Consider the following 24,839-nt stretch of genomic DNA (forward strand, 5'->3'; position numbering starts at 1 on the left):
GGCTGTTTGGGGTGATAGAGGAGTGGACTAGGGTGTCTCGGAGAGAGCGGTCCCTGCGGAATGCTGAAAGGGGAGGGGAGGGGAAGATACGTTTGGTGGTGGGATCACTTTGGAGGTAGCGGAAATGCCGGAGGATGATCCGTTGAATGTGGAGGCTGGTGGGGTGAAAGGTGAGGACAAGGGGAACCCTATCGTGGTTCCGGGAGGGAGGGGCAGGGGTGAGGGCAGAGGTGCGGGAGATAGAAATTTCTCTCCACGGATGTTGCCTGACTTGCTGAGTTTTTCCAGCATTTTCTGTTGTTATTTCGGATTTCCAACATCTGCAGTATTTTGCTATCGTACTAGTGTTTGGTTCACTGCCACACCTCTTCTAGGAATGCCTACCTTGAAGAAGTTCTGCTCTTCTCTGCGACGGGATCTCCGTTTGGCTCTTCAACCTTGTTCATCTTTATTACTTTCAGTTTCCCTTCTCGTGTTTGATATTCTTTTGTCCGATCGCAGCCCTGCCTTCGATCTAGTTCCTTTTCTCTCCAGTTTTGAAGAAGGGTCAAACCCGAAACGTCAACTCAAATTTCTCTCCACGGATGTTGCCTGACTTGCTGAGTTTTTCCAGCATTTTCTGTTGTTATTTCGGATTTCCAACATCTGCAGTATTTTGCTATCGTACTAGTGTTTGGTTCACTGCCACACCTCTTCTAGGAATGCCTACCTTGAAGAAGTTCTGCTCTTCTCTGCGACGGGATCTCCGTTTGGCTCTTCAACCTTGTTCATCTTCATTACTTTCAGTTTCCCTTCTCATGTTTGATATTCTTTTGTCCGATCGCAGCCCTGCCTTCGATCTAGTTCCTTTTCTCTCCAGTTTTGAAGAAGGGTCAAACCCGAAACGTCAACTCAAATTTCTCTCCACGGATGTTGCCTGACTTGCTGAGTTTTTCCAGCATTTTCTGTTGTTATTTCGGATTTCCAACATCTGCAGTATTTTGCTACAGCACTTCTTCATATTTTGCTAAGCAAAGACTTGGGCCTAGAAATTCAGTATCGCCACGTTTGGGGCGCTACAGCCGGGCGTTCGCTAAATTTAGCGCTCGGCGCAACTTAGCGCCACCTTCGCCGAAATTGAGTTGCATTGCCCCAAGAGGTTGCTGCTGCGCTAAAGCAGGCAGTGCACGACTATCATAAGGCTCTAAGCCGGCAAGCTGAGGCGCTACCACCGAGGGCGGGCGCAGCGCAGGTGCAGCGAGTTATCGATTGCAGGCAGAAACGCTGGCGCCGGTCAGCTCTTAAAGGGGGAGGGTCGATTTGGTTTGCAGCCACGCCCTGCACACTGCAGCCCTGAATCTAGGCCTGGACAGACCTGCTTCAACAATGCAACGCCCACGACCATGGAGAAGGCCAGGGAGCGAGCGCAGCACTTTAGTGAGGGTGCCCTGAAGGTTCTGGTTGGCGCAGTGGAGCGCAGGCGACGTGTCCTCTTCCCTGACAGTGACAGGAGGCCGCTGCCCAGCGAATACAGGAAAGCTTGGAGGGAGGTGGCACACAGAGTGACCTCCAGCAGCATGGTCCCCAGGACACCCACGCAATGCAGAAAGAAGTTCAACGACCTCACTCGGGTTGTCAGGGTGAGTACCTTTTCCAGTATCCTCTTCATCCCTGCATATGTACCTCACTTTCTGGCCAAAGGGTCCTGAAAGCCCCAATGCCCAGCCCTCATCCAACACCTATGGGACTCTCATGAAATCACATGCACATTCACCACTTTACACACTGTCAGGGCTATTCAACCATGGGAGGCAGTGCAGGCAAGATCAGGGCTTGACACTGTCAGGGCTATTCGACCATGGGAGGCAGTGCAGGCAAGATCAGGGCTTGACACTGTCAGGGCTATTCGACCATGGGAGGCAGTGCAGGCAAGATCAGGGCTTGACACTTTCATGGCTATTCTACCATGGGAGGCAGTGCAGGCAAGATCAGGGCTTGACACTGTCAGGGCTATTCGACCATGGGAGGCAGTGCAGGCAAGATCAGGGCTTGACACTGTCAGGGCTATTCCACCATGGGAGGCAGTGCAGGCACGATCAGGGCTTGACACTGTACTCAGAGCCCGTCCTTTCTCTTGCAGGGCAAGCTGGCCCACAATCGGAGGCAGCAGCTACGGACCGGGGGAGGCCGTCCTGAACTTAAAGACCTCACCGACCTGGAGCAGCGAGTGGAGCGGATTATGGGAGGCCGGCTGATTGGCCCCGTCGCCACTGGAGATGCCGACCCCGTTCTGGACAGCAGTGGTAAGGTCATCACCTTTTGACCTCTCTCTTTCCACTTGTGCCTCACACCAGCATCCTTTGCCACTCTCAAACCAATGCAGTGCATTGCAGCACTCATGCCTCCCTCGCTGCCGCCCTGTCCTCACTCTAAAGCAACTCTTGTGCCTCCCTGCTTTCAGATGCTGATTCGCCAGGTGAGGAGGCGGGCCCTCAAGCTGGCACTGTGAGTGATTCAGAAGGCGAGGAGGAGGAAGAGGAAGCCGGACCATCAGTGCCACCCTCAGCTGAGGCAGCCCATGGCCATGATGGGGACACGTCTTCCCTGGAGGGGAGCAGGGGGGAAGGTTCTGATGACGGTGAAGCTCCGGGGCCCAGTGGGCTGCAGCAACGCGGGAGGGGTAGGGAAGCTCGATGGCCTTCTCCCCGGAGTGTGAGTGCGGCCTCCAGTCCTGCTACAGTGAGCGCAGAGGAGGTGCGGCTCCTTGGTGAAATGGGCGCCCAGGCTGAGCGCAGGCACGTTGAGCTCATGGCTGCAGTGGCAAGGATACCTGACTCCATAGAGTCACTGGCAAGGAGTGTACAGGAATTCGGGGCAGCACAGGCCAGGAGTCTTCAGGAATTCGGGGCAGCACGGGCCAGGAGTCTGCAGGACTTCGGGGCAGCACAGGCCAGGAGTCTGCAGGACGTCGCTGCATCACAGGCCAGGAGTCAGCAGGACGTCGCTGCATCACATGCGGCTTCCAGCCAAGTGCTTAGTCGTGCCATGCATTCACTGGCTGGTCTGATGCAGACGCAGATCAGGGCCACACGGGCATTAACTGCTGCCACCCTCTCTGGTTCAGCCAGGAATCGCCGGGGCCCTCGCCGCGCCGCAGCAGCCCAGCAGTCTGTGCTTCAGCAGATTGCTGCACATGCTTTAGTGCTGGCCCGTGCGAGTGCCAGTGTCTCGGCCGACCAGGGAGTGCCTGTGCTCTGTCAGGTTGGCAGCATTCCTGCTACCAACACTGTCACTCCTCCACTGCAGCTGCCACCACCCGTAGGACAGACTGCTGCCGCCCAAGCAGAGTTGAAGCAGTCAGCAGCCAGGCCCTCCAGGCCCAGAGCTAGTCCAGGCCATCCCCCAAGGGCATCTGCCGACTCACTATGTGACCCTCAGCAGCCTTGCTGCAGCCACTGGGTCCCATTGAGGAGGAGCTGCAGGGCGGGAAGGGGCCAATCGCGCAAGCGAGGCAGATCACCCTTGCAGGCCAAAAAGTAGGAGGTGTGGCAAAATGTTGAGTTTTTTATGAAGGCCGAGAATGTTGTGTTGAGTTTTTTATGAAGGCCGAGAATGTTGTGTGAGTTTTTTATGAAGGCCGAGGATGTTGTGTGAGTTTTTTCTGAAGGCCGAGGATCATGGTCATTTTTGTTTAACTGTTTTGTTGATTTTCTCCAGGTTGTGAGAGCCAGTTATGTGTCTGACTGTTTTTTGGGGGGTTTCTCTGTTTTTGTTTGTCATGCGGGAAGGGCACAGAGTTTGTAAAATAAAAAATTGTCTTTATTCAGATTGTCCATGTTTGCACTTTGAACTATTTGTTGCCATGACCGCCTCAGGGTTTGCGGAGCGGCTCCATTCATGTTCTTTCAATGGCACAAGCCATTCCCTGAGAGGGGGCCTAGAACCGACTTGCAATAAGCCGCCGACGGACGGCCCTTGCACTTTGTGCCTCCCTCCCGTCTTGGTGCTCCTCCTCCTCCTCCTCCTCTGGTGGCCCTCCAATGTCTGCTGGCAGTGACTGAGTCCTGAGGATAGCCAGGTTGTGCAGCATGCAGCACACTACAACAAAATGGGAGACTCGCTCAGGCTGTAGGGCTCCCCCGGAATGGTCCAGACAGCGGAACCGTTGCTTCAGCACGCCGATTGTGTGCGCAATGATGTTCCTGGTCGCTTGATGGCTGTCATTGTATCGTTCTTCAGCAGGGGTGCTGGGCGCACGGAACGGGGTCATCAGCCAGGTGCACAAAGGATAGCCCTTGTCTCCGAGAAGCCAGCCTCCTGGGTGAGCCGGGGTTTCTAAAATGTCTGCCACAGAAGTCTGGCGCAGGATGAAGGCGTCGTGGCTGCTGCCTGGAAAGCGGGCATTGACAGCTAGTATGAGCTGCCTGTGGTCACACACCAACTGCACATTCAGCGAATGGTACCCCTTCCGGTTGCGGTAATCCTCGGCATTCTCTAGAGGCGCCCGCAAAGCCACATGCGTGCAGTCAATGGCGCCCTGGACCATGGGGAAGCCCGCTATTCTTGCAAATCCCATTGCACGCTCTTGCTGCTTGTCCAGGGTCATGGGGAAGGAAATGTACTGACGTCTCCTTCTGAAGAGGGCATTCGTCACCTGGCGGATGCAACAATGCACCGCAAACTGGGAGATGTTGGCAATGTCCCCAGTAGCGGATTGGAAGGAGCCGGTGGCATAGAAGTTGAGAGCCACTGTCACCTTCACTGCCACCGACAGAGACGTCCTGCTCCTCAGCTGTGGCTGCAGATCTCTCTGAAGCAGGTGGCAGATCTCAGTAACCACCTCCCTTCTGAATCGCAGCCTCTGAATACACTGCTCCTCAGACATGTTGAGGTATGAGAACTGCTGGCGGTATACCCTGGGTGGGTAAGGCCTCCTGTGCCGATGCCTGTTGGCCCTTCTCCGTCTGGCCATGATTGGCACTCTCTCTCGGCGTCTCTGAACCCTTTCAATGCAATGCAGAAACCCAACGTTTCCACCCATTGCAGCCCCCATTATATGTGGCGACTCAAGGTTATGGCACTGAAAGATAAATCCAACTGCAAAGCTCTGGCCTGAAGCCAGAAGTAGCTGTGCGAGCGCTGAGTCAAAGCAGAAAGCTCTCTCCCTTTGTCTCTCTCCAAATCTCTCACTCTCACACAGAAGGAGTGGAACAAAATGGCTGCCACAAAGAATGGAGGAAGAGTCCCCTTTAAATAGCGCCCCCCCAGCCCCACAGCGACTGGGAACCGTTCCACTCAACCAGTCGCTGGGGGCACCAGGCGCACAGAAGAGGGGCGCCACTGAAGTTCCGGTTCGGGGCGCACCAAGGGCGTTGCACCATGAAATGATGTCAGGATCTGCGCGCGCAGCTGAGCGGGTGCTGCGGTTTTGCGCCGCTGCTAATTCTTGGCTGAAGTTCGCGAGAGGCGCAGATCGCACCGCGCCCGGGCGCTAGACGTTTCGTGCCCCACTTCTCGCCCTATTAAGACGCTAGCAGCTGGCGCTAACAACTGAATTTCTAGGCTTTAATCTTATCCCGGTATCACTCTCGCGCCATCAATTCATCAGGCAAGAGGCAAAATGCACTTCGCACGAAGGCTTAAAAATCGGAATAACCTTGTTTTAATTGAAAGTAAAATCGGAGCTATGTGTATGCGAAGTTTATTGCACTGTTTATTCTCCAAATATAAATGCTTCTAAGATCAATTCTCAATGAGAGACCTTCTGCTTCCTGATTGGAGCACCAGCCCACGTGATCCCAGATATGCTTCCGCACACACTGTGCTCCTGGAATCCGTGAGCCATTATGCTGCCCTCCAGTATGCAGCGTCAGAGAGCAAGTTTGCAATGGAGGGTCCCCATCAGGTAAGTTCGCATTCTACAATAGCAAAATACTGCGGATGCTTGAAATCTGAAATAACAACAGAAAACGCTGGAAATACTCAGCAGGCCAGGCAGCATCCGCGGAGAGAGAAATAGAGTTAATGTTTCAGGTCTGGGACCCTTCATCAGAACTGGATAAAGCTGGAGATGTAACAGATATTAAGCAGGTGCAGAGACAGGGGTGGGGGTGGGGGGGAGGAATTGAAGGAATAATCTGTGCTTTTGTAAGAGGCAGGGAAGATAAAATGTTGCAAATGGGAATGGCAAAATCATACAGCATGAAAAATGGGGGAAGGGGTTATAGTTTGAAATTGTTGAATTCTATGTTGAGTTCAGAGGGCTGTAAAGTGCCTAATCGAAAGATGAGGTGCTGTTCCTCGAGCTTACGTTGAGCTGCATTGGAACAATGTAATAGGCCAAGGACAGAGAGATCAGAGTGGGAGTGATGCGGTGAATTAAAGTTGCAGGCGACCGGAATCTCAGGGTCACCCTTATGGACTGAATGGAGGTGTTCCGCAAAGCGGTCGCCCAATCTACGTTTGGTCACCCCAATGTAGAGGAGACCGCATCGTGAACAGCGAATACAGTATACTAAATTGCAAGAAGTACAAGTAAATCGCTGTTTCACCTGGAAAGGGTGCTTGGGGCCCTGGACAGTGGGAAGGGAGGAGGTAAAAGGGCATGTGTTGCATCTCCTGGGCTTGCACGGGAAGGTGCCGGGCAAAGGGGAAGGGCTGTTAGGGGTGATTGAGGAGTGGACCAGGGTGTCGCGGAGGGAGCAGTCCCTTCAGAATGCTGAAAGGGGAGGTGAGGGGAAGATGCGTTTGGTGGTGGGATCACATTGGAGGTGGCGGAAATGGCAGAGGATGATCCGTTGAATGTGGAGGCTGGTGGGGTGAAAGGTGAGGACAAGGGGAACCCTATCATGATTCTGGGAGGGAGGGGAAGGGGTGAGAGCAGAAGTGCGGGAAATGGAACGGACACGGTCAAGGGCCATGTCAAACACAGTAGAGGGGAATCCTCGGTTGAGGAAAAAGGAAGACATGTCGGAAGCACTGGTATGGAAAGTGGCATCGTCAGAACAGACGCGGCGGAGATGGAGAAATTGGGAGAATGGAATAGAGTCCTTACAGGAAGCGGGGTGGGAGGAAGTGTAGTCCAGGTAGCTGTGGGAGTCAGTGGGCTTGCAGTGGATGTTTGTAGAAAGTCGATCGCCAGCAATGGAGATGGAAAAGTCAAGGAAGGGAAGAGAAGAGTCGGAGATGGACCATGTGAAGGTGAGGGAAGGGTGGAAATTGGAAGTAAAGTGAATGAACTTATCTAGTTCAGGGCAAGAGCAGGAAAAGGCACCGATACAGTCATCGATGTACCGGAAAAAGAGGTGAGGGAGGGTACCTGAGTAGGATTGAAACAAAGAATGTTCCACATATCCCATGAAAAGGCAGGCATAGCTAGGGCCCATGCGGGTTCCCATAGCAACAACCTTAACTTGGAGGAAGTGAGTGGAGTCAGAGGAGAGGTTGTTCAATGTGAGAACAAGTTCAGCCAGGCGGAGGAGGGTGGTGGTGATGGGGACTGGTTGGGCCTCTGTTCAAGGAAGAAGCAGAGCGCCCTCAGGCTGACCTGGTGGGGGATGGAGGTGTAGAGGGATTGGACGTCCATAGTGAAAAAGAGATGGTTGGGGCCAGGAAACTGGAAACTGTTAAAGTGATGGAGGACGTCGGAAGAGTTGCGAATGTAAGTGGGAAGAGATTGGACAAGGGGAGAAAAAATAGAGTCGAGATAGGAAGAGATAAGGTCCGTGGGGCAAGAACAGGCTGAAATGATGGGTCTACCAGGGCAGTCCTGTTTGTGGATCTTGGGAAGGAGGTAGAAGCGGGCTGTGCGGGGTTGGGGGACTATGAGGTTGGCGGCCATGGAGGGAAGATCTCCAGAGGAGATGAGGTCAGTGACAGTCTTGGAAACAATGGCTTGATGTTTGCTAGTGGGGTCATGGTCCAAGCGGAGGTAGGAGTCGGAGTCCGAGAGTTGGCGTTCAGCTTCCGCACGGTAGAGGTCGGTTCGCCAAACAACAACAGCACCACCCTTATCAGTGGGTTTAATGATAATGTTAGGGTTGGATCGGAGAGAACGGAGTGCTGCAAGTTCAGAGGGAGGTCGGTTGGAGTGAGAGAGGGGAGCAGAGAAATTGAGGCAGCCGATGTCACGTCGGCAGTTAGCAATGAAAGGATCTAGAGAGGGTAAGAGGCCAAAGGGAGGGGTCCAGGTAGAATGAGAATTTTGAAAGCAGGAGAAAGGGTCAGCTGTGCGGGGGGAAGATTCCTGGCCAAAGAAGTGGGCACGGAGATGAAGGCGACGGAAAAAGAGCTCAGCATCGTGCCGAGCTCGAAATTCATTGAGATGGGGGCGTAAGGGGATGAAGCTCAGACCTTTGCTGAGAACTGATCGTTCAGGGTCAGAGAGGGGAAGGTCAGAGGGGATAGTGAAAACACGGCAGGGGGTAAGATTGGAAGAAGGGATGGGGTCAGAGGAAAGTGACGGGGAAGAAGGTTCCGGAGGGGTGTTGGTGTCCAAGAGTTGATGAAGCTTACGATCCTTGACATCAGAAAGGAAGAAAAAAAGTTTTTTGTTGAAGCGTCGGATGAGTCGAAGGATGAAATGGAACTGTGAACCCGGACAGCTGTGAGATAGAGTGTGTCGGTGCTGCTGAAGAGAGAGGTCGAGAGTGTTCATGTGGTGGCGCATGGCGTTGAGCGTGGATCTCAAGATGCGGCGAGAGCAGTAGTTCACATTCTATTCGGATGCCGGCGGCATACTCCATCGGTATGCCACCAACTGCAAAATCCAGGCCATTGTGTATTCCTGCATCTTAAGGCATGCCAAGCTCATGTTCTACTGTACTCTCTTTGTGATTATTTTTCATATGTCACAATTGAGGCCATTAGGTTTCATTTTTCACAGAAAAACAAACTGAACTGTAGAATGTGATCCCAAACAATAATAAACATTTTGAAATCCAAAGAAATATTCTTGTAGACCTTTATTCAAAGCTGTTTTTGAAGTTTTGCAGGTTGGCATGTATGCTTATGCTACTTGTAAGAAGTTTCTGGTACGCATTGTCTAACCAGCAAGAGCTCAAAACTTCGCTTGTCAGTTGTCTAATAGCAACGTTGAACTATCCTTCTTGGGGCTGGTAAGTAAGGTCTCTTTGCTTACATGACGGATGATGGTGGAGTAGAATTCAGTCAACCCTCCATGGTAGACTCTAATCTGTAAACTGAGCCATTCAGGTCTTCAAATGAAAGCAAAATACTGTGGAAATCTGAAATAAAAGCAGAAAATGCTGGAATTATTCAGCAAGTCAGGCAGCATCTGTGGAGAAACAGAGGCCGGAGTTTTGCCTACCTTGGCGGGTCCAGTGCTGGCGGTGTCTGTGGTAGGTTGCAACCCCGCTGCTGGCTCCATCCCGCTGATGAAAATGAACTTACCTTAATGGGACCTATTAAGCCCGCTCAGCACGTTACCTGGCCCAATTAGATGGAGCGGGTCTGGTGATGTCATTCATGATGCATTTTCAGCTGGGATCTTTAAAGGGACCCTGGCCACATTACATTTGAAGTTTAATCTAACATAGTGCTGTCAGTGTTCTACAGCACTGAAGTGCTACAAACACTGACAATGAATGTACAGAGGCAGAGGGCTGCACCCAGGTTCTCCGATGACTCCCTCCACAGAGCACGCAGGGAGGTCCTCTTCCCTTCCGATGGGCAGAAGAGACCTTCCCAGGAGACCAAGACAGCCTGGTTGCAGATTGCAGAGGAGGTCACAAGCAGGGATATGGCCAGGAGGACCTGGGTGCAGTGCCACAAACGTTTCAATGATCTTATTAGATCAGGAAACATTAGTACAAAGCCACACTCAACTTCATCCTGCTGTGTCTCTCATCACATCCCCATCACCCTGCCTTCCCTACCCTACTCCTGCACATCCTTACACCAACTTACCTTGCACCTCCACCATCCCTCTCTATCTACAATATCACATCCCCATCTCACTAGCCACCCCTCACACTCACCCTCATCCTAGTGCAACTTTACCAACTAACAACACACAAGGGTAGCCAAATGGGTGTTTTATCCAATGTTCCTGTAACGTTTCTGTTAATGTGTCAAACATAAAAATCTTTATTTTCAACACTTTCTGGCCTTGGACAGATTTGTGTTCACCTTTGGAAGTGGCTTAGTGAGTTGCAGTGAATGGTGAGACATAACGGTACCGCCCCCCCCCCCCCCACCCCCGCAATGGTGATGAGTGGGAAAGGAATGGCTTGGGCATTATAGGGATCCTTTATGCAGTTGGTGTGAGGTAGTGCCAACCTGGCGCATCATGTGGCCAAGGTCAAGTTAATTAAATCTGGCCATGATGAGGCCATCCCTGGCCTCCCGGGCAGCAATGTGGTCAGGTGCCGATGCCCTCTGTCCTGTGCAGCATTAGGTGACTGCGGAGCAGCTTGGAGTTGTTGTTGGTGCTGCTGGTGTGCCTGGTGCTGCGGGTGTTGGGGCTCATTGGGGTCAGATTCTGAGGACCAAGGTGAGACAATATAAACGGCACCCATGTTGCTGGCAGGTGAAGTAGAGATGACAGAAGCAATCTGTCAATGGTGAGAGAGGTTCTCACAATGAGATGAGACTGGATGGAGACTTTGCTTGAAAGACTTACAGCCAGCAGAAAGCTCAATCTGTATTGCAAATGCAGTGAGAAACAGCTTCGGCCTGAGGAAAGTGATCAGCTGTCAGGTGGGAGCTTTTATACTACATTTCATCCTGTCAACTAATCATAGAGTCATAACGGCACAGAAGGAGGCCATTCGGCCCATCGAGTCAGTGCCGGCTCTCTGTAGAGCAATCCAGTCAGTTCCATTCCCCCGCTCTATCCCCGTAGCCCTGCAAGTTTATTTCCCTCAAGTGCCTATCCAGTCACCCCTTGAAAACATTGAGTGTGTCCGCTTTCACCACTTCTGTCAGTAGCGAGTTCCAAGCCCTCACCACTCGCTGTTTAAAAAATGTTTTTCCTCACATCCCCCCTGTATCTCTTGCCCAAAACCATAAATCTGTGTCCTCTGGTTCTTGTACCATCAACTAGTGGAAACAGCCTTTCCCCATCTAGTCTATCCAAACCCGTCATAATCTTGTACACCTCTATCAAATCGCCCCTCAACCTCCTTTGCTCTAATGAAAACAAATCCAGCTTCTGCAACCTGTCTGACGTAATAAAGACTCACTACGCACTTGGTTGAACATAAAGCAAGGCTTTAATCGACTTGTAACAAAACATGGAGGTCTAGTTAGTAGTCACTAGCTTCCTGTTTCCAGATTGTCTCTGGCCAAGTTGGGCCCACACCCGAGTATTTATACTCCTCGGTCGGCGCCCTCAGCTGACCGTCCAGTAGTACTTCCTGAGTTACTTCTTGTAGAAGTTGCGATTTATGACACTGTCCTTGTAGCTAAGATCCCCCATCTCCGGAACCATTCTGGTAAATCTCCTCTGCACCCTCTCAAGGGCCTTCACATCTTTCCTAAAGTGTGGTGGCCAGAACTAGGCACAATACTCCAGTTGTGGCCTAACCAGCGCTTTATAAAGGTTCAGCATAACTTCTCTACTTTTGTACTCAATACCTCTATTTATGAAACCCAAGATCCCATATGCTTTGTTAACCACTCTCTCAATATTTCCTGCCACCTTCAGGGACCTATGCACATTAACTCCCAGGTCCCGTTGTCCCTGCACACTCTTTAAAACTGTGCCATTAAGTGTATATTGCCTCTCCCTGTTCCTTCTGCCATAATGCATCACCTCACACTTCTCTGTATTAAATTCCATCTGCCACTTATCTGCCCATTCTGCTAGCCTTTCTATGTCCTGTTGCAATCGATTGGTATCATCCTTACTGTTTGCCACACCCCCAAGTTTGGTGGCATCGGCAAATTTAGAAATTTTACTTTGTATTCCAATATCCAGGTCATTTATATATATCAAAAAAAGCAGAGGCCCCAGCATTGACCCTTGGGGAACACCACTGTCTACCATCCTCCAGTCTAAAAAATAGCCATTTACCACAACTCGCCGTTTTCTGTCCTTAAGCCAATTCCTTATCCAAGCTGCCACTGACCCACCTATTCCATGAGCCTCAATTTCGTTAACCAGCCTTCTATGTGGTACTTTGTCAAACGCCTTCCTAAAATCCATGTAGACAACATCCATTGCATTCCCTTCATTGATCCTCCCTGTTACTTCATTAGAAAATTCAATTAGATTAGTCAAACATGATCTGCCTTTCACAAATCTGTGTTGGCTCTCCTTAATTAGCTTAAACCTCTCCAAGTGCCCATTAATTTTTTCCTTGATTATTGTTTCTAAAACCTTACCCACCACTGATGTTAAACTGACCGGCCTGTAGTAACTAGGATTGTCCTTACACCCTTTCTTTAACAATGGTCTCACATTTGCCACTTTCCAATCCTCAGGCACCTACCCCGCATCTAGGGAAGATGGGAAAATTATGGCAAGCCCTTTCGCTATCTCCTCCCCCAATTCCCTTAGCAATCTGTGATGCAAGCCATCTGGACCAGGTGACTTATCCACTCTAAGCATACCCAGCCTTTCTAGTACATCCTGTCTATCAATTTTCACCCCTTCCATTGCTTCTAGCTTTTCCACTTCTACTGATATTTTGTCAGCATCCACCTCCTTAGTAAACATCGATACAAAGTACTCATTGAGTATTCTAGCCTTGCCCTGCACCTCTAAGCATATAACACCTTCTTTGTCATTAATATGACCCACCCCGCCTTTTACTACCTGTTTACTGTTTACATGCCGGTAGAAGATTTTTGGGTTCCCTTTTATGTTAACCGCCATTCTACTCTCATATTCTATCTTTGCCAATCTTATTTTCATCTTCACTTCCCCTCTCAACTTATTGTATTTGGTCTGGTTCTCCCTTGAAGAACTCACCTGACATGCATCATACACCCTCTTTTTTTGATTCATCATCTTCTCTACCTCCCTTGTCATCCAAGGAGCTCTTGTTTTCATTCCCTTACCCTTCCCTCTTGCTGGAATGTACCTAGCCTGTACTTGGAACATTTACTCCTTAAAGATTACCCATTGTTCCATTACAGTTTTACCTGTCAGTCTTTGGTTCCATTTTACCCTGGCTAGATCCTTTCGCATCCCATTGAAGTTAGCCCTATTCCAGTTTAGAAGTTCCACTCTAGATTGTTCCTTGCTCCTCTCCATTGCTAATCTAAATCTTATGATACGATGATCACTCGTACCCAAGTGTTCTCCCACAGACACTTGGTCGACCTGGCCCACCTCATTCCCCAGCACCAAATCTAGCAATGCCTCCTTCCTAGTTGGGCCAAGAACATACTGGTCAAGGAAATGCTCCTGAACACATTTCAGAAATTCCTCCCCCTCCTTTCCCTTTACCCTAGCATTATCCCAATCGATATTTGGGTAATTAAAGTCCCCCAATATCACCAATCTATAGCTCTTGCATATCTCAATTTCCCTGCAGATTTGCTCCTCTACCTCCCTCTCACTATTTGGAGGCCTATAGAATACCCCCAATAGCGTGATCATACCCTTTTTGCTCCTCAACTCTAACCAAATGGATTCTGTCCTTGTCCCCTCAAGAACATCCTCCCTTTCCAACACTACAATGTCTTCCTTAATCAGGGAAGTCACACAACAGCTTTATTTGAAATCACAAGCTTTCGGAGCGCTGTTCCTTCGTCAGGTGAAGTGAAGAGATGCATATAGGCACAGCATATATAGTCAGAGAACACTGCCAGATGATTACAGGTAATCTTTCTAACTGCCCTTTATCACACTTCGGCAGGGAGATAATCACAGCAATCAAAGGTGTGAATGGTGTCCAAACAGGTCAGTCAGGAAAACATTACATCAAAGAACAATGAGGTGGGGTCACAAGGGGTCAAATGTTGCAGATGCTGGGGTCTGTATGAAAAACAGAAAAAACCCAAAAAACTTTGCTGGAAATCACAGCAGGTCCGGCCGCATCTGTGCAGAGAGAACAAGCCAACGACGACTCGAGTCTGGATGACACTACGTCAGGTGGGGTTACATGTAGCGTAACATGAACCCAAGATCCCGGTTGAGGCCGTCCTCATGAGTGCGGAACGTGGCTATCAGTTTCTGCTCGACGATTTTGCGTTGTCGTGTGTCTCGAAGGCCACCTTGGAGAATGCTTACCCGAAGATCGGAGGCTGAATGTCCTTGACTGCTGAAGTGTTCCCCGACTGGGAGGGAACAGTCCTGCCTGGCGATTGTTGTGCAGTGTCCGTTCATCCGTTGTCGCAGTGTCTGCATGGTCTCGCCGATGTACCATGCTCCGGGGCATCCTTACCTGCAACGTATGAGGTAGACAATGTTGGCCGAGTCACATGAGTATGTACCATGTACCTGGTGGGTGGTGTCCTCACGTGTGATGATGGTATCTGTGTTGATGATCTGGCATGTCTTGCAGAGGTTGCCGTGGCAGGGTTGTGTGGTGGCGTGGTCGCTGTTCTCCTGAAATCTGGGTAATTTGCTGCGAACAATGGTCTGTTTGAGGCTAGGCGGCTGTTTGAAGACGAGTAGTGGAGGCGTGGGGATGGCCTTAGCGAGGTGTTCGTCATCATCGATGACATGTTGAAGGCTGCGGAGAACATGGCATAGTTTCTCCGCTCCGGGGAAGTACTGGACGACGAAGGGTACTCTGCTGGTTGTGTCCCGTGTTTGTCTTCTGAGGAGGTCTGTGCGATTTTTCGCTGTGGCCCGTCGGAACTGTTGATGGACGAGTCGAGCGTCATATCCCGTTCTTACGAGGGCGTCTTTCAGCGTCTGTAGGTGTCCATCGCGTTCCTCCTCGTCTGAGCAGACCCTGTGTATTCGCAGGGCTTGTCCATAGGGGATGGCTTCTTTAACGTGGTTAGGGTGGAAGCTGGAGAAGTGGAGCATCGTGAGGTTGTCCGTGGGCTTGCGGTAGAGTGAAGTGCTGAGGTGTCCGTCTTTGATCGCGATTCGTGTGTCCAAGAATGAAACCGATTCTGAGGAGTAGTCCATGGTGAGTTTGATGGTTTGATGGAACTTGTTGATGTCATTGTGTAGTCCTTTCAGTGATTCTTGCCGTGGGTCCATAGGAAGAAAATGTCGTCGATGTATCTGGTGTATAGCGTTGGTTGGAGGTCCTGTGCTGTGACGAAGTCTTGCTCGAACTTATGCATGAAGATGTTGGCGTATTGGGGTGCGAATTTGGTCCCCATGGTTGTTCCGTGTGTTTGGGTAAAGAACTGGTTGTCGAAGGTGAAGACATTGTGGTCAAGGATGAAGCAGATGAGTTGTAGGATGGCGTCTGGAGATTGGCTGTTGTTGGTGTTGAGTACTGAGACTGTCGCAGTGATGCCGTCATTGTGGGGGATACTGGTGTAGAGTGCCGAGACGTCCATCATGGCAAGGAGTGTTCCTGGTTCAACTGGTCCGTGGGTGCTGAGTTTCTGTAAGAAGTCTGTAGTGTCGCGACAGAAGCTGGCGGTTCCCTGTACGATGGGTTTCAGGATGCCCTCGATGTATCCAGAGAGATTCTCACACAGGGTTCCGTTGCCTGATACGATAGGACGTCCGGGTGTGTTGGCTTTGTGTATCTTTGGGAGGCAGTAGAAGTCTCCCACGCGGGGAGTACGTGGGATGAGAGTGCGTAGGATGCTCTGAAGGTCTGGATCGAAGGTCTTGATCAGTCTGTTGAGTTGGCGGGTGTGTTGTTTGGTCGGATCTGCGGGTAACTGTCTGTAGTGCTCCTGGTTGTCCAGTTGTCGGTATGCTTCTTTGCAATAGTCCATTCTGTTCTGTATGATGATGGCTCCTCCTTTGTCTGCAGGTTTGATGACGATGTTGCGGTTGGTCTTGAGAGCGTGGATGGCGTTGCGTTGTGCTCGGGTGACATTCTGGACTGCCTTGTGAGTGCGGCTGATGAATCTGGCATTGATGCATCTCCTGACAGCTTGAGCATACATGTCAAGCTGTCAGGAGATGCATCAACGCGTGGTAGACTTCTACTGCCTCCCACACCACCACACAACCCTGCCACGGCAACCTCTGCAAGTCATGCCAGATCATCAACACAGATACCATCATTACTCGTGAGGACACCACCCACTCATACTCATGTGACTCGGCGAACGTTGTCTACCTCATACGTTGCAGGAAAGGATGCCCCGGAGCATGGTACATCGGCAAGACCATGCAGACATTGCGACAACGGATGAACGGACACCGCACAACAATCGCCAGGCAGGACTGTTCCCTCCCAGTCGGGGAACACTTCAGCAGTCAAGGACATTCAGCCTCCGATCTTCGGGTAAGCATTCTCCAAGGCGGCCTTCGAGACACACGACAATGCAAAATCGTCGAGCAGAAACTGATAGCCACGTTCCGCACTCATGAGGACGGCCTCAACCGGGATCTTGGGTTCATGTCACGTTACATGTAACCCCACCTGACGTAGAGTCATCCAGACTCGAGTCGTCGTTGGCTTGTTCTCTCTGCACAGATGCGGCCGGACCTGCTGTGATTTCCAGCAAAGTTTTTTGTTTTTTTTCTGTTGTTCATACAGACCCCAGCATCTGCAACATTTGACCCATTGTGACCCCACCTCATTGTTCTTTGATGTAATGTTTTCCTGACTGACCTGTTTGGACACCATTCACACCTTTGATTGCTGTGATTATCTCTCTGCCGAGGTGTGATAAAGGGCAGTTAGAAAGATTACCTGTAATCATCTGGCAGTGTTCTCTGACTATATATGCTGTGCCTATATGCATCTCTTCACTTCACCTGATGAAGGAGCAGCGCTCCGAAAGCTTGTGATTTCAAATAAAGCTGTTGGACTATAACCTGGTGTTGTGTGACTTCCCACATTTGTCCACCCCAGTCCAACACCGGCATCTCCACATCATTCCTTAATCAGCACTGCCAGCCCACCTCTTTTTTCCTTCCCTATCTTTCCTGAACACCTTGTACCCTTGAATATTAAGTGCCCAGTCCTCACCGTTTTTAAGCCATGTTTCCGTTATTGCCACAACATCATATTGCCACACGACTAATTGTGCTTGTAGCACACCAACCTTATTCACCACACTTTGTGCATTTCCATACATGCATTCTAAACCCATTTTTGAATTTTTCGTAGTCTTCCTTAGTCTGCTCCTATCCAATATGGCACTACTCCTGCCTCTAGTACTACTTTCACTCACTCACTCACTCTTTTATGCACCTTATTCCTCTTTTCCACTCCTATATGCTGGTGCCCATCCCCCTGCCAAGCTAGTTTAAACCCTCCCCAACAGCACCAACAAACCTCCCCACAAGAATATTGGTTCCGGTCCTGTTGAGGTGTAACCTGTCCGGCTTGTACAGGTCCCACCTTCCCCAGAAACGGTCCCAATGCCTCAGGAGTCTGAAGCCCTCCCTCCTGCACCATCTCTCCAGCCACGCATTCATCTGTTCTATCCTCCTAGTCCTGTACCCACTAGCACGTGGGAATCCGGAGATTACTACCTTTGAGGTCATGCTTTTTAATCTCTTTCCTAGCTCCCTAAACTCTGCCTGCAGGACCCCATCCCTCTTTGTGCCTTTGTCGTTGGTATCGATATGGGCAATGACGTCTGGCTGTTCACCCTCCCCCCTCAGAGTGTCATGCAACCGCTCAGTGACATCCTTGACCCTGGCACCAGAGAGGCAACATACCATTTTGGAATCACGTCTGTGGCTGCAGAAATGCCTATCTGCTCCCCTATCGAATCCCTTACCACTATTGCTCTTCCATTATTACTCTTCCACTCTTTTCCATCCCCCTGTGCAGCTGAGCCACCCGTGGTGCCGTGGACTTGACTCTGGCTGCACTCCCCAGAGGAACCATCACCCCCCACCAGTACTCAGAACAGAATACTGGCTGGAGAGTGCGATGCACTCTGGGGACTCCTGCACCACCTGCCTGGTCCTCCTCTTCTGTCTGGTGGTCACTCATTCCCTCTCTGCCTGCACACTCTGAAGCTGCGGGGTCTGCACCTCCAGAAACATGCTATCCACGTAACTCTCAGCCTCGCGGATGCACCGCAGTGACTCCAGCTGCCGCTCATGCTCTGAAACACTGATCTCGAGCTGCCCTAGCTGGTGACACTTCCTGCACATGTGGTCGTCCAGGCAATGCGAAGCGTCCAGGGCTTCCCACATGGCGCAGGATGTGCACTCCATGGGACTGAGCTGCCCTGCCATGCCTCTATTTAATAGACTAAGAATTAACTTAGCAGAAATAAACTTAAAACTTAAAAAAAAACACTTACGAGCTACTCACCAATCAGCTCCTTCCCTTATGCCGATGTCACTTTTTCTACTCTGACATCACTCTTTTGGATTCTGCCTCTGTTGAGTTGCTGCCTCTCTCGCTCTGCTCTCGCTTTGGTCTCACCCAGGTCCGCTGCCTCCTATTCCTCTTGCGCTCTTTATAGTGCCACCTCTCCCGCTCCTCTAGCTGGTCTCTCACTGCTCCCCTCGCCACTGCTCTCGCGCTCTTTAAAGCGCTGTTGCTCTCGCTCCTCTCGCCGCAATGAGGTCCTGGAGCAATGGCCACTCAACTCCCACCTCAGGTTTACAGACGTGCTTCCCGAGCAGCGTGGTCCCCGTGGGCATCCAGTTAAATTTAAAAGGTAAGTTTAAAAACACTCTTAAGGGTCTGACAACAAGCTAATAATTGTGGAAATTGGGTCGCCCGGCTGGGGGAAAGGTGCGTGGGAGCAAGATGACAGCAGGTTCCCACCCGACCACCACGATCTCGCCCGCTACCACCCCGGAAAATTCTAGTCCTAGTTAATGTTTCAGGTCATTGACCTTTCATCAGAACTTCAATCCACAGGTCTTCAAACCTCCAGGACACTGTCAGACATTACGTACCAGAAACTCTTCACAAGTACATGCCAACCTACAAAACTCAGAAAAGCCTGGCTTGTAATGGGACCTGGAGAGGTAAACCTGCCACTGGGGGCTGGGACTCTTCCTACTCAGGTCTGAATAACTCTGCAAGATAATGGTAAAATGTGGTTAGTGTGATCCTGCCTGGACATGCGAAGTGGAGTTTACTAATGCTCTGTGCTGGTAAGCTGTGCTGTTTTGGTTGGTTAAATTATAGCAGTCCACCTGTGCACACTTGGGATTTCCTAAGCTTTGGCTCTTGCAGATCTGCATCTAAACTCTCTGGAGTTAGGAAAGTGGAAATTGTCCTTGTGGAGAGAGGGCATGCACTCTATATCAGGCAAATACACCTTGGTGGATTTCTCAGTAGCTTGGCTTGAAGACTGTTAAGCATGGTAATAGGTTTCCATGCCTGCCAGACACTTGACACTTGGCTGACCAAATAAAAAGAGACAGCTGGTACTAGGTGCATGAGAGTGGTTTTCATGATGACATCCCCATGAGTTTTCTTTGCCCCACTATCTTCTCACATTCCTGCCCAAGATCAAGAACTCACAGAATGGGGAATTGGGAAGTTCCAGCTTGTATCCTGTCTTAACTGCCATTGTTCTGTTTTTAACACAGGGTTATAAGTTTCAGTTGTGAATAATTATGATTTTCTTTCTGTCCATCTTACTTATTCTTTGACAGCAATTTAGGCATGAGAATCTGGTAAACCTTATTGAGGTGTTCAAGCAGAAGAAACGTTTATTCTTGGTGTTTGAGTTTGTTGATCACACTGTTTTGGACGATTTGGAACGGTTTCCAAATGGGCTGGAGAGTAAGAGACTCAGAAAATGCCTCATTCAGGTGTTAAGGGCCACAGAGTATCTTCATAAGAACAATGTGAGTAAACACAACTGAAGACACTTAAGACTTACTAGTAAATTGCTTGTGACTTTGCCTACTTGCAAAGATGGGAGAGAGATTTCAGAAAATGTTGGCAGAAAATGTGATCAAAGACTATGACAACAGGAAGGTTTGTGGGCAGGAAGTGCACGCCCAGTGCAAGATTTTAAATACTATGGCGCGGAATCTGTGGTTGGGATGACGACAAACTGACAGGGTTCACAGTCATTCCGCCTTTGAAGCAGGCGCATGCAGAAATCCTGAAGTTGCAGTCAGTCATTGACAGCTCTGAAACAGGCTGCGCTGTGACCCCCACCCCACAGAGTCAGCAATCTGTGCAATCAGCCAAATCATTGAAACTGACGAAAACTTTGGCTCTTCCGCAGTAAGTACGCTGTTAAATTCTCTACTAAAAGTAGACCTAAAGGGATTAGGTGTAACTGGGATTTTAACAGCATATTGACTGCTAAACAAATGTTAAGGGCCTGGAAAACTAATTTTAATTTTGTGCAGTGTGAAATTTGTCTATTTTAATAAAAATTAAAATTTATAAGAAACTTTTCCAAAAAAAAATTAAATTAAAAAAGAAAAAAATGTGTCCATTTTTATTTCAGGTTTGCCTTTTCCCCATGTGCGAGCCCGAATCTTTGTTTTGCTGTCTCTAACATTTTTAAAAAGTTAGCATTTTAAGAGCTTACTCACTTCTTTGTTCGCTGTCTGTGAGAATTCTGCCTTTTGATCGGCTGCTTAGACAGCCTGTTGACATCACAGTACTCTGCACAAGGGAAACCCCATTAACTTCCATTGATTTGAATTGAAGGTCGGAAAACCCAAAGTTCTTGACACAGGGATCGCGAGATCCTTGTGCGGAGCGTACTTCGGGGCCAGCTGCGAACGCCTTTGCTTCGCTGGTGACCGCAAATTCCAGGCCTATGTAGATAGAGGATACTCAAGGAAATTGGATCAGTCAGTGGATCAAGCACACTGGCCCCAAATTTGCTTGGCTGTTCCAGCAGACCCCTGCTGTAACAGCAGCAGGAGTTTTCTTGAACATTCAGAAACCCACCTGCACCTCTACTTACTCTGTCTCTCTATGAACTTTTCACTAAGCCACGACTGAATTTTCAAACACAGGAATCTTTAACTCATTATATTAGCTGTTTAAAGGCTTTGACAAACTAAAATCCTGATAATGGCACATAGTGCTTTGAAAAGCAAAATGACTAAAATAACAGTGAAACCAGCAAAACTCAGTTAGTAATCACATGGGCAGGAAGCAGTGGCAGCAAAGTTAGGAGGGGCAGTATTGATTCACTGGTACCTGTTGCTCCATTAATTTATTAATGTGTTGGTGTGACTGCTACTCTATTAATTTACTGATTTATTGGTATGATTGCTGCTTTATGAATTAATAATTCACTGGTGCCCTCTGCTCCATTAAATTATTGATTTGTTGGTGTGCCACTTATATTAATTTATTGCTGTGTCTGCGCTCCATTAATTCATGAATTCACTGGTCCTCTTTTATTGAACCAAATTAACTGTAAATTAACTGTAACTTAATAAAACTTTAAATAAAACTTAACAAAATTAAATTAAAAATTGGTTTAGCCGGGGTGATGATGCACTCCAGTCCCCGCGGCACCCACTGGTCTCAGAAGGCCTCAAGTGTGCCGGCGGACACCGCGTGCTCCATCTCCAGGGCCACCCGGGCGCGAACATAGCCGCAGAAGAGAGGCAGGCAATTGGGCCGAACGACCCCCTCGACCGCCCGCTGCCTGGACCTATTAATGGCCACTTTGGCCAGGCCCAGGAGCAGTCCTACGAGGAGGTCCTCCGACCTGCCCGCTCCCCTCCGCACATGGTGACCGAAGATCAGGAGTGTGGGACTGAAGTGCAACCAAAAATCGAGGAGCAGCCCCTTCAAATAATGGAACAGGGGCTGCAACCTCACGCATTCTATATACACATGGAACATGGACTCCTCTAGGCCGCAAAAAAGGCAGGCGGCCTGGGAGTCCGTAAACCTACTTAACATTTTATTGCACAGGACTGCTCCGTGCAACACCCTCCAGGCCAAGTCCCCAATAGAAAAGGGGAGGACTCCTGCGTAGAGAGCCCTCCATTGGGGACCTCCGTCTTTGCCGGACAGCAAGATGTCCGGTCGGCAGGCGAAGATGACAAAGTGGAGAGTGTGCAGGAGCAGCCCGTACAGGAAACCCCTCCGCGCAGAGCTAAAGGGCACAGAGGGCATTTCCCTGAGAAGGCTCAAGTTGTGAGGCGCCGGTTCCCAAGGGGGGTTTCAGGGCCGTGCGCCGATGAGGAATTCCGTCCGAACGGGGGTCAGTTCATGAATTCACTGGTGCTTGCTCCCTCATTAATTTATGCATTCATATGCCCAATGCTCCATTAATTTATTTGTTGGTGTGTCCACTGCTCCGTTAATTCACTGGTGCTTGCTCCCCCATTAATTAATTAATTCATGTGCCCAATGCTCCATTAATTTATTTGTTGGTGTGTCCACTGCTCCGTTAATTCACTGGTGCTTGCTCCCCCATTAATTGATGATTCATTTGTTGTTTCATGTTGCTTCATTAATTTTTTGATTTGTTGGTTGCCTTCTGGTTTATGAATTTATTAATTCACCATTTATTTTGCTGGTGCCTACTGCTTCATTAATTTACTAATTTAGTGTCCTAACTCGCACCAAGTCCCATTCACCCATCACCCCTGTGCTCTCTGACCTACATTGGCTCCCGGTTAAGCAACGCCTTGATTTCAAAATTCTCATCCTTGTTTTCAAATCCCTCCATGCCCTCGCCCCTCCCTATCTCTGTAATCTCCTTCAGCCCCACAACCCCCCGAGATATCAGTGCTCCACTAATTCTGCCCTCTTGACCATCCCTGATTATAATCGCTCAACCATTGGTGGCCGTGCCTTGTCTAGGTCCTAAGCTCTGGAATTCCCTACCTAAACCTCTCTGCCTTGTTACTGTAATGTATGTACCTTTAAGGGAGAGAACTACTTTTTACAGCTCCTGTATACTGTAGTACCGGCAGTGACCACACCTGTATATAAACCCTGAGTAGTGATCTGTACAGTTAGTTCTAGAGTAACCCTCATTCAGTAAACACCTGTTGAATCGTTCCCTGCAGCCTGTTGTCTGATTATTGAAGGACATAACATTAAGATACACGGACATAACAGTTACCTCTCTTTCCTCCTTTAAGACGCTCCTTAAAACCTACCTCTTTGACCAAGCTTTTGGTCACCTGCCCTAATTTCTCCTTATGTGGCTCGGTGTCAAATTTTTTGTCTTTTAATACTCCTGTGAACTGCCTTGGGATGTTTTACTACATTAAAGGCACTATATAAATACAAGTTGTTGTTGATACTTAGCTGTAATGCAATGTTCACCAGTATTCTTTCATTGTTGTCAGTGGGAGGTGTAGATTGTGGTTTGTATTGGTTTCTGATTGTTCAGATTTCCTTTTGTGTTTGTATGGTGTCAAAGAATCCCACTTGCCGCACTGACCGCGCATGCGCCGGCCGCACTGACTGCGCATGCGCCGGCCGCACTGACCGCGCATGCGCCGGCCGCACTGACCGCGCATGCGCCGGCCGCACTGACCGCGCATGCGCCGGCCGCACTGACCGCGCATGCGCCGGCCCCGAGAGCCCGCTCCCGGCGCCGGCCGCCGCTCAGCATTCCCGCTCTGGCAACGGCACCGGACCTCAGGTAGGCAGGGGGAGGGGCCAGAGAGAGGGACGGGGGGAGCGGGGGAGGGAGGGACACAGACAGGGGAGGGGGTGGGGGTGGGGGTGGGCGACGGGAGGGGAGGAGGGGAGCGGGGGGAGGGAGGGGAGCGGGTGGGCGAGGGGGACAGGGGAGGGAGGGATAGGACAGGGAGAGGACATGACAGGGAGAGGGGGGACACACAGGGGCAGGGAGACCAAGCACCCCAAAATTGCCCTCGCGCCCCAAAATTGCCCTCGCGCCCCAAAATTGCCCTCGCAACGCGGGGCTCCCCAGCTAGTCTATATATATATAATTGCTCTTCTGTCTGTCTGTCTGTCTATCCTCTATACACTCAAAAGTTATAGAGCGTACCTACACGTGTGTTACATCAAAAGAAAGCTTACGATTCCGGAGGGGTCATAAGCGTATTTACTTTTCGGTGAGACAAAAATTGTGCCGACGGTATCCAAAAAACGTTCAAAATTCCGCTCATTATCCCCTCATTAGCATTGAGTGACGTGAAGGTTGACCAACCGTACAGTCGAGCGACTTGACGGTTGACCAATCGCTGCGTCACGGGGGCGGGTTCATTGCGTGTGCAGGCGGGCCATCCTACAGTTGAGTGACGTGATGATGTTGACCAATCCTACAGTTCAGTGACCTGATGGTTGACCAATCGGTGCGTGTGTGGGCGGGCCTTATCATTCTGAACCGAGGTGAGTGTCAGCCATCTTGATTTGTAAGTTTTTTTTTCTCCACTTTCTGTACGTGTGGAGGGGATTTTATCCACCACAAATTTGGTACTTAGGAGCCCAACTAACTCATTATATAATTTGTGTGTTATAAATGAGTCCATTATCTGTTTCATTTCTCCAGGTCTGCTGTCGGTAGCCCTCAGGCCTTGAAGCCTGGGCCTCTCCTTGCCAGCCACGCCCGAGCTACGCACCGGCCGTCCCGCTGGGGGGTGTGGCTTGAGGGGGCGGGGCTCAGGAGGGGAGGGGGGTAGCGGAAAGGGGGAGCGGAGAGGGTTAACCTGGCAACCGGGCTCGGCCAGCCGCAATCGGCCATCTCAAGCCGCTCAGGCCCGGTCCCGGAGATCGGGAGGGCGGAGAGGGGAGGAGGGTTACCCCGGCAACCGGGCCTGGCCAGCCGCAATCGGCCGTCTCAAGCCGCCTCAGGCCCGGCCTCAGGAGGGGCGGGGCTCGGGAGGGGGAGGAGGGTTACCCCGGCAACCCGGCCAGGCCACCCGCAATCGGCCGTCTCAAGTCGCCTTAGGC

The 24,839-nt window shown here is 50.2% G+C and overlaps 1 protein-coding gene across 5 annotated transcripts in view; it reads left to right on the forward strand.

Annotated features, from left to right (window-relative positions):
* The window catches only part of LOC147114087 (cyclin-dependent kinase-like 3), a 170,872-nt gene that overhangs the window by 20,298 nt on the left and 125,735 nt on the right, over nt 1–24,839 (forward strand). For all 5 annotated transcript variants that reach the window (XM_085995679.1, XM_085995675.1, XM_085995676.1 and 2 more), the window contains exon 3: nt 19,625–19,819. In XM_085995679.1, the coding sequence (XP_085851805.1) occupies nt 19,625–19,819 (195 nt within the window). The remainder of the gene's footprint in view (nt 1–19,624; nt 19,820–24,839) is intronic.

This window comes from Somniosus microcephalus, chromosome 8 (assembly GCF_052327205.1).
Source record: "Somniosus microcephalus isolate GS21.2 chromosome 8, FLI_Smic_1.0, whole genome shotgun sequence".
Taxonomy (NCBI): domain Eukaryota; kingdom Metazoa; phylum Chordata; class Chondrichthyes; order Squaliformes; family Somniosidae; genus Somniosus; species Somniosus microcephalus.